At 58.1% G+C, this 14,066-nt stretch overlaps 1 protein-coding gene across 1 annotated transcript in view; it reads left to right on the top strand.

Annotated features, from left to right (window-relative positions):
* CAMTA2 (calmodulin binding transcription activator 2) overlaps positions 1-14,066 on the top strand; it is a 42,323-nt gene that overhangs the window by 7,092 nt on the left and 21,165 nt on the right. The window contains exons 5-11 of the mRNA XM_015427915.1: positions 75-146; positions 2,888-3,034; positions 4,222-4,228; positions 4,544-4,684; positions 9,950-11,091; positions 11,339-11,465; positions 11,603-11,737. Of these exons, the coding sequence (XP_015283401.1) occupies positions 75-146; positions 2,888-3,034; positions 4,222-4,228; positions 4,544-4,684; positions 9,950-11,091; positions 11,339-11,465; positions 11,603-11,737 (1,771 nt within the window). The remainder of the gene's footprint in view (positions 1-74; positions 147-2,887; positions 3,035-4,221; positions 4,229-4,543; positions 4,685-9,949; positions 11,092-11,338; positions 11,466-11,602; positions 11,738-14,066) is intronic.

Here is a 14,066-nt window from a genome sequence, read left to right as displayed (position 1 = left end):
AGAGGAAGTGGGGGGAGGGTCCGCCCCCTGGAGCAGCTCCAACCGTCCTCTGTCTCTCCCCCCCCCCCTGCCAGTGTCTCTACGGCTGCTACGTCCACTCGGCCATCGTCCCGACATTCCACCGGCGCTGCTACTGGCTGCTGCAGGTACCTGTCTGGAAATGGGAGGGGGGTGACCCCGTAGGTAAGTGGGGGTGGTTGAGCCCTGGTCCTCTGAGGCAGGCGTTTCCCCAAGGTGACTTCTGCCAAGAACAGCGGCGGCTGCTCTTTCCTGCCTTTCCCCGGGGGCAGAGTAGGAGGGCCCCCCCCCCCGGACTGTGGGGCAGAAAGGGCTTCCGACAAATGCAGTTGGGTAAGGCTGGGCTGTGCTTTTCTTGCCAGGCCCCGAGGGTCCCGGTCCACCCCCCACCCCCCGCACTGTCCCTTACAAGGACTGAACTCCAACCTGTCAGTGAGGCCGGAGCCCAAACGGACCGGCGGAACTGATGGGAACGGGCGCTTTGGTGACAGGGAAAGCGCTGAAATGCTCCTCCGTTGGAGTGATCCCCATGGCTGGAACACCTTCCCTACAAAGAGAGGCTGAAGGCGGGGGTGGGTGGGTGGCTTTTGGGGTCAGTAAAAAGCTCCCGGCGGTGGGGGCAAGATGGGCATTTATAAAATGGTGCACAGCACAGAGACGATGGCCGGAGAGGAAGCGTTTCTCCCACTCACATCACACGAGAACGTCGGTTGCCCAATGAAACCCATCCACAGGAGGTCCAGTCCACGTTGCAGAGCAATAGGGGTCCACGAAGGGACCAGTGCTCCCTCTCAGCTGAGTGAGTGTGAGCGAGCTCCCAGGTTTTTTAGCCTCCAGCTCACACATTTCTGTCTCAGCTCAGGAAAGAGGGCTCCAGAAGACCAAACTAATTTACGCAAGAGCCCAGTCGCTGGCTCACAACCTCAATGCCAGGAGCTCACAGAATAGGATTTCTGCCAGCAGGACTCCACAGCTGAGAGGGAGCCTTGGAAACGACTCAGCTCAGTGGGGAATGGCTGGCGGAGGGGGCTTGGGGAGCCTCGAGGGCCCAGGGGGGACGGCGGGGAAGAGGGCCTGCGGGGGTCCAGCCGCCCTGTTCCGCCCCCCTGAGCCGCCGTCATTTGTTTCTCTTGTTGTTCCTTTATGGATGGATCATGACAGAGTCCGACAGTAGGAAAGGAACCAGTAGCCACCCCCATTTCTCCATTTATTTCGGGCAGCTGCCTGCCTGCCTGCCTACCTGCCTGCCTTTTTTAAAACCGAGCCGCCCTCCACAGCAGATGACTCAGCAACAGATAAAAGCCCTGGGAAGACAGGAAGGAGGACCGGCCACGGGAGCCCGTAAAAATAGCAGAGGCAGGATTGGAACCGCAGCCCCAGGATCGCAGCCACGGTCCGGGTCACGAGGGGGCAGGGGTGGGCTTGCCAGGCACCTGCGAGGAGGCGGCATCTGCCAGGCATGTCTCGCAAGGCGTCTGGGCGGGCGCGGGGGGGGGGGGGGTGAGCAGCTGGTCTGTGCGGGAGAGGGCTGCCCGGTAGGTACCCTGGCCAGTGGGAAATTGTCTCAGTGGAGCCTCCAGGGTCCGAGGCAGTGTACTTCCCGTTCGCAGTTGCGGAGGGGGAGGGGAGGGGGGGCCTTTTTGCCCAGCTCAGGAACGGGTTTTACTGATTCATGCACAGAAAACATTTATTAGCCACCTTTCTGCTTCAAAGGAACTCAAGGTGGCTTACAATGTAAATAATAATATAATACAAAAAACCCACACAAGTTAAAATCTGTAATTTAAAACTGCCGAGAGGCAAGAAGACTATACTGGGGTGCAGTCCTGAATAAGACCCCTCTTCAGCTGCCTTCTAAAGATCGGAAGTGAAAGAGTCGGGCGCACCTCCCTGGGGCGGTTGTGTCGTCATTGTGGGGCTGCCCCCGAAAAGGCCCTTTCTTGCGTGCCCAGCAGTGCTCCCTCTCAGCTGTGGAGTCTGGTGAGCAACAATTCTACTTTGTGAGCTACTGGCATTAAAGCTGTGAGCCAGCGATTTGGCTCCTGCATCAGCTAGTTTGCTCTGGAGCCCTCCTTCCTGAGCTGAGACAAAAATCTGTGAGCTGGAGGCTAAAAAACTGTGAGCTAGCTCACACTAACTCAGCTTAGAGGGAACACTGGTGACCACCAAAGGAGCCTCTGGGGTTGTTGGGGACGGTCTGGAGGGCCCCTCCCTCCCTGCGACCTGCATTCCTGGGCAGGAGATGCTCCTTCCGATGACCCCAGTCTCAAACCATGTAGGGCTTTAAAGGACAAAGCCAAGAACTGGGCTGGTGAGTGGGGGAGCCAGCGCCCTTGCTGTAGGATCAGGATTAGGGTCACATTCTGCTCTGGCCTCAGCCGTTGCAAGAGGCCCGTCCTGTGGTTGGCCACAGTGGGAGACCCGGTGCCGGCCAGGGTGCCCTGGGTCTCCCTCCTGGGCGCAAGGAACCACTGCTGGGGCTGGAGCAACTGGGATCGCTGGCAGTGATCCCTCTAAGCTGTGGAGTCCTGTGAGCAAAAATCCTACTTTGTGAGCTCCTGGCATTAAAGTTGTGAGCAGGCGATTTGGCTGCTGCATCAATTAGTCTGCTCTGGAGCCCTCCTTCCTGAGCGAAGACAAAAAGGTGTGAGCCGGAGGCTAAAAAAACTGTGAGCTAGCTCACCCCAACTCAGCTTAGAGGGAACCCTGAAGATTCTCTGGCAGAGGGTTGGTGGGAATAAGGGCAGCCCAGTGGGTGTGTTTGCCTTCCCGGAGGCCGTGAGCCCCCGCCCCTCTGCTGTGGAAGCCCGCTCGGTCCTGGCGGTTTCTGCTTCCCCCTTCCCCAGCTGGTCTTCTCCCCCCCCCGCAGAACCCGGACATTGTGCTGGTGCACTACCTGAACGTCCCGGCCATCGAGGACTGCGGGAAGATCTGCGGCCCTGTCCTCTGCTCCATCAACAGCGACCGCAAGGAGTGGCTGAAGTGGTCGAAAGAAGAGCTGGTCGGGCAGCTGGGGGTGGGGGTGGTCACTGCAGGGACAGGCTGGGGAGGGAGAGAGGCTGCTGGCCAGCAAGGTGCAGCCTGGGGGGAGCTGTCGTTATTTATTAATGGAGACGTATAGAACTCATTGCCACTGGATATTAGCAAAACGGAGGACCTTGTTATCCAGATTCTGGGGATACGTTTGTGGTGGATAAGTCTGTGGGTTGCTGGTGGCTCTGGAAGCCCACTAGAACACCCACATTCAAAAGCAGGCCACCTCTGACGGGCCAGTAAGAGTGACGTGGAGACTGCCGCTCTCTATTGTTCTTCAGGGCGTGCTGAAGCTGATGGTACTGGCAAGCAAAGGACCCTGGGAATTGTAGTTCTCCAGGGCTCCTGGGAATTGGGAATTGTAGTTCTCGAGGGCTCCTGGGAATTTCTTGAGACAGTCCCCCCCCCCCCGGCGCGCGTGACTTGCCCAGGACCCAACGGCGCTTTGGGGGAATACCACACAGGTTTTCCTTGACTTCCCTGTGATCTTTTCTGAACCTGCTTTGCTTCACTGCTTTGAGGAAGACCACAGCAAGGCTGGGCTGGCTGCCGCGTGGGCGGGAACATCTGGGTTTCCTAGCTCCCCGTTTTCCCTGCTGGAGGAGGCCCCAGGGCAGCCACCCCCCACCCCCCCACCCCACTAAGGAGCTGTTTCAGGATTGTCGGTTTTAAATTGCCAATTGGCAAATCGATATAATCAGGGGTCATTTCCTGCGGGAGTGCACAGGAGCGGAGCTCCAGCAGTAAGGAGCCCAGGGGGTGGGCACATGCAGCAAGCCCCGCCCCTGCTCCCAGCAGCCCTCAGTCGGGCCACAAGGAGCAAGAAGCAGCCAGGTACGTTGCAGAGCCCCCCCCCTTCAGGTACAAGCTCTCCCTCCTCTTTGAGGACAGATCTGCATGTTCCCCCCCCCCAATAGCTAGCAATCCAAAACAGTCCAGTGGAGCCTGAGCGGTGGGTGTTGCCATCTGACACACTTCCGGTGATGTCAGGGGGCGTGGCATATGCAAATGAGTTATGCTAATGAGCTCCTGCACCTCTTTTTCTACAAAATGACCCCTGGATATAACGGTATGTCAGGACATATCCACTTTCTAAAACCCTGAAAAGACAGCATGGGTGGGGTGGGGGTTTGACTGGCTGCCAAGGGGACTGGGGCTGCCCCCCAGAAGCCCCCTTGCCAGATGGGGACAGGCTGCCGGCCTCCAGGTGGGGCTGGGGCGCTCCCAGAATCGCACCTGAGCTCCAGACCCCAGAGATCGGTCCCCCTGGAGAAAAGGGCTCGTTTGGAGGGTGGGCTTTCGGGCCGTGTGCCCTGCGGAGGCTCCTCCCCTCCCCAGACTCGCCCCCCCTCCCAATCTCCAGGTATTTCCCAACCTGGAGTTGGCAACCTGAGGGCCCGTGCAAAAGAGTGGGCGTGTGCGTGGGGGAGAAGTGCAGCCGCGGAGCTCACGCGCACCCTCCGGCCGCGGCCGCTCTCTCTCCCCCCCACAGTCCACGGCATCAAGTGGACCTGCAGCAACGGGAATGGCACGGCGGAGTTCTCCATTGAGCAGCTGGTCCAGCAGATCCTGGAGAGCCACCAGGCCAAGCCCCCGCCCCGGACACACGCCTGCCTCTGCAGCAGCGGCCTTGGTGAGTGAAACCCCCACCCCTCCCGGATCCCCCCCCCCGTTCCCACTCCCTGCTCTCTGAGCCCGCCTCCTCCGCTGGCAGTCTTCAGATAGATTCATGACAGCTAAATGGAACCTCCATGTTCAGAGGCAGGATATCTCTGAATACACTTTGCTAGGTGGCCACAAGAGGGGAAGTGTTTGGCCTCGTTGCCTTGGTGAGAGGCCTTCCCAGGGCATCTGCTTGGGTTCTGTGCTGGACTGCATGGGCCACTGGTCTGATCTGCTACACTGCCTTGTACGTTCTTGTTGTGGTGGGGCGATTCTGCTATCCGACTGTAACACAGAGCACCATTAGGCAAAAGTAGTTTCATAAATACTGAACCAATGTCTTCCTCTAGGGAATGTTCCAGAAACCTGAACACTCTTGGGTTTCGTTTCCTGATCAGTCACAAAGCTGGGGGGGGGGCATTCATCCCTGAGCCAGGGATCGTTCGCATGTTCTGTATCTGCAGCTCGCAGAGAGAGACGTCGGCAATGGCCACGTGGCGACTGCCCGCTCACCACTCTGCCCCACGCCAGCACACACATCTAACGACCCTTAAACAGAGAACGAACATTACATAATATATAATTTTATACTATAATATGTATAATATTATGTATATATAATATTATATATAATAATATATAATATTATATAATATAACCAGTATTAAGAATATAACAATGGCCTTTTCGATGGCCAGCATGCCCCTGAGCATGTGGGACTGTTGAACCGTAGCCGTCTCTGGAGTGAGGGGAGGGACTTCTCTTTCTGTGCAGGGTGCCAGGGTGCCCAGCCAGCTGGCCCTTAAGAGGGGGGTGTAGACCCCCCCCTACTGGGGCCAGCCTGCTCTTTTTCCGGGTGGGGGGCCTGTCCTGGCGGTGCTTCCACTCGGTCTCTGGCTGCCCTGGCAGTGCTTCTGCTCTGTCTCCCCTGGAGGCAGCTTGCTCTCTTTTCAGCAGCCACCCCCATGCTGGGATGGGCGAGTGGAAGCGGTAGAGAAGGGTGGGAAGCCGGTGGAGAGGGGGTTGGCCTTTTCCTCCCCCCCCCCCGCACAAAGGCCACAGCTCAGGGCGGCTGGCAGCTTAGCCATCTGCTGGTCCTTCTGGCAGCACCCATCTCATGGGGGAAACCACCTGCCAGCCACAAAGCCCTACTGGGTGACGGACTCCCTCGCAGTTCTAGAAGGTGGGGCTGTTGGGGAAGCTGTACTCGGAAGTCACAGGGAGCGCATCGGAGACCCAAAGGTGGCTCCTGAGCCACTGTGGCACAAAAATAGGCGGGTCTCTCTTTATTCATAGGTAAATGTCCTTGGCTAATCTTTTAAAAACAACAATTGGTTTGGTTTTACACAAATAACAATGACTCCGGAAGACACCCACACACCATTATTGATTGATCTGCAAGGTGCATAACCCACTTCTCATAAAATGTCAAACTTCGCCTCCCAAAACCTCATAAAAACGAAAGTATTAAAGACATAATAATAATAATAATAATAATACACCAAACAGAAAACTCAGGAAAGGGGCCCAGCCCTAAATCTTCCGGGCTCTCTGTGTTTCCGGGCTGTCAGGGGAGTGGCTGCCCTCCAGTGGTGAACTGCGGTATTTCTGAGGCTTTCCTGCACGCTCCGTTCTCTGGTTTCTTCTTGGCCTTCTAGGGAGGCCCCTGGACTGGGGCTGGGCTGCTACTCCTGGCTTGTGGAACAGCCGGATTCGAGTCCTGGAGTACCTTAGAGGCCAAGGAGAAGGGGAGAAGGAGATTGGATTTATACCCCGCCCTTCACTCGGCTTACAAACTCCTTTCCCTTCCCCTCCCCACAACAGACACCCGGTGAGGTGGGCGGGGCTGAGAGAGCTCTGACAGAAACGGGTCTTTTTCAAGAACAGCTCTTATCAGAACTACAGCTTGTCCAAGGCCATCCAGCCAGGTGCAAGTGCAGGAGTGGGGAATCCAACCCGCTTCTCCCAGATTAGAGTCTGCGCACTTAACCTCTCCACCAAACTGGTTTTCGAGGTAGGAACTGTCAAGAGTCAAAGCTCAGACGTACCCTGAAAATCTTCAGGTGGGGGAGCCGTGTGGGTCTGAAGCAGCTGAACAACGTCTGAGTCCAGCGGGGGCACCTTGGAGACCAGCAAGGTTTTATTGACAGTGTAAACTTTTGTGTGTCTGCACTTTGTTGGGACTCAGACTTTGTTCTCCCGAAAACCTGGTTGGTCTCTAAGCTGCTCCTGGATTCGAATCTGGCTATTCTACTAAAAACATAAGAGATGCCAATGTTGGATCAGGCCAGTGGCCCATCCAGTCCAACACTCTGTATAACACAGTGGCCAGAAATACCAGGGGCCATCAGGAGGTCCAGCAGTGGGGCCAGGACATTAGAAGCCCTCCCACTGCTGCCCCCCCCCAAGCACCAAGATGACAGAGCATCACTTGCCCCAGAGTCCCTATCTATACCTTGTGGCTAAGAGCCACTGATGGACCTCTGCTCCATATGCTTATCTAATTCCCTCTTGAAGCCGTCCATGCTTGTAGCCACCGCCACCTCCTGGGGCAGTGAATTCCAAGTGTTCATCACTCTTTGGGTGAAGAAGTACTTCCTTTTATCCGTTCTAACCCGACCGCTCAGCAATTTCATGGAGTGCCCACCACGAGTTCTTGTATGGTGAGAAAGGGAGAAAAGTACCTCTTTCTCTACCTGCTCTTTCCCATGCATAATGTTATAAACCTCAATCATGTCACCCCTCAGTGATCGTTTCTCCAAGCTAAAGAGCCCCAAGCGCCTTAACCTTTCCTCATAGGGAAAGTGTTCCAAACCTTTGATCATTTGAGTTGCCCTTTTCTGCACTTTTTCCAAAGCTATAATATCCTTTTTAAGGTGTGGTGACCAGAACTGCACACAATATTCCAAATGAGGTCGCACCATTGATTTATATAAGGGCATTATGATATTGGTTGATCTGTTTTCAATACCCTTCCTAATAATCCCAAGCATAGCATTGGCCTTCTTTATTGCAGTCACACACTGTCTCGACATTTTCAGTGAGTTATCTACTAGGACTCCAAGATCTCTCTCTTGATCAGTCTCTGACAGTTCAGACCCCATCAACATGTATTTATATTTAGGATTTTTGGCTCCAATGTGCATCACCTTGCACTTGGCCACATTGAACCCCACTTGCCATGTTGACGCCCACTTGCCCATCTTTGACAGATCCCTTTGGAGTGCCTCACAATCCTCACTGGTTTTCACCAGTGGAGGTTTTACACTGGAGACAAAGACGGTTGTCCTCGGAAGCGGCTTACTGGAGACAGACCGGGGTGGGGTCCTTCTTGCAGAAGCTTCCGTTGGCCTTGAGCTCCTCCGTGGATTCCCATTAATGTTCAGAACATCAGAAGAGCCCTGCTGGATCCGACCAGGGAGGGTCCCTCCAGTCCATAAGAACATAAGAACATAAGAGATGCCAATGTTGGATCAGGCCAAAGGCCCATCCAGTCCAACACTCTGTATCACACAGTGGCCAGAAATACCAGTGCCATCAGGAGGTCCACCAGTGGGGCCAGCATCTCTCCTCCTCACCCGGTGGCCAGCCGGCTCCTCTGGAGGGCCAACAGCAGGGCAGAGAGGCCAAGGCCTTCCCTGAGGTTGCTGAGCTTGTTAATTTTGTTCTCCAAATGCGCAAAAGAGAAATATTGTAACTGATGGACGGCTTCAAAAGGGAATTAGATAAGCATATGGAGCAGAGGTCCATCAGTGGCTATTAGCCACAAGGCATAGATAGGGGCTCTTGGGCAAGTGATGCTCTGTCATCTTGGTGCTTGGGGGGGTCAACAGTGGGAGGGCTCCTAGTGTCCTGGCCCCACTGGTGGGCCTCCTGATGGCCCCCGGTATTTCTGGCCACTGTGTGACACAGAGTGTTGGACTGGAGGGGCCTTTGGCCTGATCCAACATTGGCATCTCTTATGTTCTTATGTAAATATTGAGAATGTGTCCAAAGGCAGCAGCGTTACCACTGCTGAGTAAATGCAGTTGTTATTTGCCGTGGGCGGGGGGAGGCCTGCCTGCCTGCCTGCTCCCAGGGGGTGTCCTGTGCCTCCCACCAGCATTGAGGCTGGGGGGGGGGCGTTGTGCGTTGAGTGTCACAATCAATGCCCCCTCTAAGCCCTGGAGTCTTGTGAGCAAAAATCCTACTTGGTGAGCTGCTGGCATTCAAGTTGTGAGCGAGCGATTGGGCTGCTCTGCGTAAATCAGTTTGCTCCGGAGCCCCATCCTTCCTGAGCTAAGGTGAGAATGAGTGAGCCGGAGGCTAAAAGACTGTGAGCCAGCTCGCACTAACTCAGCTTAGAGGGAACACCGGTCACAATAGGATTTGGGGGACCAGAATTCAAATCCCCAGTCAGCCACAGAAAAAGCCTGCTAAGTGCCATTGGTCCACTCATCCTACCCTGCCTCACAGGGTTGTTGTGAGGATAAAATTGACTTTGTTTGTATTTACGCTATTTACACCCTGCCTTTCGCCAATGCTGGATCAGGCCAGAGGCCCATCCAGTCCAACACTCGGTCACACAGTAGCCAAAAACACCAGGTGCCACCAGGAGGTCCAGCAGTGGGGCCAGGACACCAGAAGCCCTCCCACTGTTGACCCCCCCCCCCCCAACACCCCAATAAAAAGCATAACCTGCCCCAGACTGAGAGTTCCTATCTATACTTTATGGCTCATAGCCACCGATGGACCTCTGCTCAAGATGTTTATCTAATTCCCTCTTGAAGCCGTCGGTGCTTGTAGCTGCCGCCACCTCCTGTGGCAGTGAATCCCATGTGTGAATCACTCTTTGGGTGAAGAAGGACTTCCTTTTATCCGTTCTAATGGAACTGCTCAGCAATTTCATGGAGTGCCCACGAGTTCTTTGTGTTGTGAGAAAGGGAGAAAAATACCTTTTCCCTACCTGCTCTATCCCATGCATAACCTTATAAGCCTTGATCATGTCACCCCTCAGCCGTCGTTTCTCTAAGTTAAAGAGCCCTAAGCACCTTAACCTTTCCTCATAGGGAAAGTGTTCCAACCCTTTGATCATTCCAGTTTCCCTTTTCTGCACTTTCTCCAATGCTATAATATCCTTTTTAAGGTGTGGTGACCAGTATTCCCCTGTTCCCTGCGTTTCCTCGCCTTTCCTCCCCACCGTGTTCTCTGTTCATGCCTTTCTCTCTCTCCCCTCCCCGTCCCCGCCCCCCGTCAGGGAGTCCTGGCCACGTCCCGCACAAATGCAGCAGCACCAAGCACCGCATCATCTCCCCGAAGGTGGAGGTCCGCCCTTCTCCCTACCCGGCCCTGACGGAGGTCCAGAACATTTCGGGCGGCGCGGAGGCGAAAGCCGAGCCCGAACCGGCCAAGTCGTCCGGATCGGACAAAGACTCGAAGCTGGCCAAGGCCCTTCCGCCCAGCCTGGCCGACGCCCGTCCCGACTCCTCCACGCAGCCCTCGCCCGGCCTGGCGCAACCCGAGGGCTGCCCCAAACAGGAGCCGCCGGCCGTCACGCTCTCCGTCAGCCTCCCGGGGAGCACCATTTTGGTCATGACTGGCCTGGGGGGCGCGGAAAAGCCTCTGGCGTTCACCCCTAGCCAGCGCCTGGTCCCTGGAGATGGGGGCGGGACACCGGCCGCCCCTCTGGGCTTAGCCCTCCTGCCTGGACCGGGCCTGGTCCTCTCGCAGAACCTGGAGGCCACCATGGAGACGAACGAAGAGGGCACCGAGACCTTTGACCCGGACTGCTTCCTGAACAGCCCCAAACAGGGGCAGACCTATGGGGGCGGGGCGGGCCTCCAAGCCAAACCGGAGCCCCCGGAGGCTTCCGCCCCGCCCGTTTACTCTCTCTTTGTGTCCACGAACCGCTTCTTCATCCAAGACGACGGAGCCGGACAAGTGCCAATGCCGCCTTCGCCCCCCGCCGCCGAGGGGACGGAGGCGAAGAACCGTCCCGAGACCCCCATGGAGACTGCGGGAGAAGGGGGCTCGCAGGCGGAGCAGGCGCTGGGCCAGAGCGGGGGCCCGGCTGAGGAGGCGGCGACGATGGCCGCGTCAGAACTCCAAGAAGAGCTGTACTCCATCATCCAGACGGCGGCCGCTGCGGCGGCAGGCAGCTCCTTCGGCCTCTCCTTCGACAGCCACTTCCCAGACCTCATGAGCGAGCTGATGACCGACGAGCCGGGGCCTGGCAGCATGCCCGGCCCCAAGGAAGGCAGTGCCGGCCCCAGCAGCCCTGCCTTGGTCCTGCCCGAGACCCTTGCCCCGCCTGGCTATGGGGCAGAAGGAGCCCCCCGGGGCTGCCCCCAGCCGCTGGTGCCCATCACCGACTTCTCGCCTGAGTGGTCCTACCCAGAGGTGGGTGCGAGGGCAGGGAGGTCGCTGGGCCCACATGGCAGGACGGTGGGGCTGGTGGGCCTTCTGGAAGGGGAAGGGGCCTTGTGGCTTAGCTCAAGGGAGGGGGGGCAGTCAGGGTGCTGGTGGGGGTGGGGTGGGGGGGATTAATGAGCCCCTGGCTGGGTTTTGCCGAAAAGGGACTGGGCCGTCCTTCTCCCGTGACCTTTTCTCCTCTCTCCTCTCGCGGTTGTCTTTCCTGTGGGAGCAGGGCGGGGTCAAGGTGCTCATCACAGGCCCCTGGACAGATGAGGCGGAGCCCTACTCCTGCCTCTTCGACCAGATCTCGGTCCCCGCGTCCCTCATCCAGTCGGGGGTGCTGAGGTGCTACTGCCCAGGTATGGGGCCCCGGGTGGGGAGGGCCCGCCCTCTCGTTGTGTGGGGGGTGGGGGCATGCTGCCTGCCTCCCCGCAGGTGCGGGCGCAACGGCTGGCTTTGCTCAGGGGACTCTCTCCCCGCTTTCCTCCTCGCACAGCCCACGAGGCAGGCGTGGTGCCCCTGCAAGTGGCTCATGATTCCCGCCTGGTCTCCATGTCGGTTCTCTTCGAGTACCGGGCCCGGAACTTCATGGCGCTGCCCAGCACCCAGCTGGACTGGCTCTCCTTGGACGGTGAGTGGGCCCTCCGTTGACGCGGTGGGGCGCTTGGCTTTACCCAGGGCACTGGGAGCGGAGCAAGGTCAGAGGGAGGGAGGGAGGGAGTGCTCTCAGAGGGGGGCAGGAGGGTTCCCCGAGTGGGTGAGGAGAGGTGCCTGGATCCCAAGCCAGCCGGCCTGCCTGCCTGCCGACTGAGCCCCTCCGCACCCGTCTCTGCACGTCCCTCGTGCCTGCACCCCTCCCCTCCGGGGGAGTTCAAGAGTCCCCCCCGTTCCCTGAATGCTCACGCCCTTTGCGTCGCCGGACAGGCACGCATCGGAGCCAAAGCCGAGCTGCCCAAGGTCCGTTCTTGGCGGGGGGGGGGTGCTCAAGCCCTCGGGATTGTTTGTGGCTGAGTGCCGGGAAATCTGGCGGTGGCGGCCGCAGCAGCAGCAGCTGAGTGTCCAGGTCTCGGCCCAGGGCCAGTCCCAGGGTGTCACCTTACGGGGAGGGGGATGTTGCTGGCACGCTGGAAACTGGAGGGCTGGAAGGAAGGAGAGGGTCACGACTTTCCATGACGGGGGCACAGCGGGCCAGGAATAACACCCCGGAGGCCTGGCTCCCCTCCAAGGGAAGCCGAGAGAGTCCTTGACCCCTGTCCCTCCCCCACCCTCCTCCTCCTGAAGAACCCCGGTGTCCTGGCTCCAAGAATGGGCCTGGGCCCCCTTTTCCGTTGCCCCGGTTTGGCTCTGCCCGTCCCTGCCTGCACGCCCGCTCCTCTTCAAGGGATCCGTGGCGTGTCAGGCAGTGTCCTGGCTCTGTCCTCGTGGGCCTCTGTGAGCTTTTGAAGCCGCCTCCCCCACGGAGTGGGACCCCCAGTCCCTCCGGCCACGGCTCGCCTCCTCTGCTTGGGTTTCTAAACTGAAAAGTGCCCTCAGGCCTGTCCTCCTCTCAGTCGGGGCTTGAACCCAGGGCCTGGCTAGGGTTGCCAACTCCAGGTTGGGGGATCCCTGGAGACTCGGAGGTGGCGCTTGGGAAAGAGCAGGATCCCAGCGGGGCGTAAGGCCACAGAATCCACCCTCAAACACAGTCTTGTTTTAATTGTATTTATTTTTGGATTTCTATCCCGCCCTCCCCAAAGGCTCAGCCGTTTTCTCCACGGGAAAGGCTCTCAGTTGTCTGGAGAGTCCAGTTGTCACTGCAGGAGGTCTCCAGGGCCCACCTGGAAACTGGCAACCCTAGGCCTGGCACAGGCAGTCCCTGCACACCCAGTCCCCCCTTTCACACAGGGCGAGTGGGTGAGATGGCCGCTCTCTGTCCATGCCGGTTTCCTTGCTGGGGAGCATGGGGGAGCCCCCCCGCCGTCCGTCCGTCCTCTGCGCCTGCTGGTCCTCTGTTCCAGAAGCCCCCCCCCCAATATGAGCAGCCCCCCCACCCAGTCATCGCTTGAATCAGCGCCCACCACGGCTCCCAGATAGGTGCACACATCATCCCAGGAGTTGTCCTTATGCCTCAGCCAATCCCCCCCCCTCCCCCCCGCGGTGCGTTTTCAGCCCAGCCTGCAAAGGGGCTTGTGGGGGTCGGAGAGGGCCCGGGGTGGGGTGGGGTCTGTCACAGTTTCCGTGTTGCCTGTGGCTGCAAGGTGGGCGAGCAGAGGGGCCCATCCAGGTTCGAGCAGGCGGTTCCCCCAGCTGCCACAAGGAAGCGGGTATTGTGCTGGAAGGGTGGGGTGGCGCTGCAGCCGCCCCCCCCCCCGCAAGGATCACGAACTCAGGGCTCCTATGGCAGCCGGCCGCATCACACACACACACACCTGTTTAATCAAGGAGCAAAGAGGCACCTGGATTTCTAGACTGGGGCCTCGCACAGAGAGCCGGCATGTGTTGCAGTGCTCAGAGTGTTGGCGCAGGATCTGGGAGAGCCGGGTTCGGATCCCCGCTCTGCCTTGGAAGCTTGCTGGGTGACCTCGGGCCAGTCACTCTCTCTCAGCCTAGCCTACCTTGCAGGGATGTTGTGGAGATAAAACGGAGGAGAACGGGCGTTTGAGCCGGCAGGCATCTTTTAAGAGGAGTGGGGAGGGAGAGGTTTGGGGTTGTTTTATTTTTGGTTTTTAACCATTACTGTAAACTGCTTCCAAGGACAAGGAAAGGTGTGATCAAAATGATTAGGTAAATTGTTAAAAACGGTGCAAGCCGCTTTGGGTCCCCTTGGGGGGGGAGGGAGGAAGGGTATAAAGGGGGCCACAGTGGCTGAATGACACACATGGGTGAGGACACCTGCCAGGCCTTGGGGGTGAGAAGCAGCCGCATTGGGGAAGGGGGGGTGCGGTGTGAAATAGGGGGGGCGGGGGGGATCGCGATCCCTG

This window comes from Gekko japonicus, unplaced genomic scaffold (assembly GCF_001447785.1).
Source record: "Gekko japonicus isolate JY-2015 unplaced genomic scaffold, Gekko_japonicus_V1.1 scaffold761, whole genome shotgun sequence".
Taxonomy (NCBI): domain Eukaryota; kingdom Metazoa; phylum Chordata; class Lepidosauria; order Squamata; family Gekkonidae; genus Gekko; species Gekko japonicus.
Note: the sequence above shows the minus strand (reverse complement) of the source record. Positions and strands in the feature narration are given on the sequence as shown.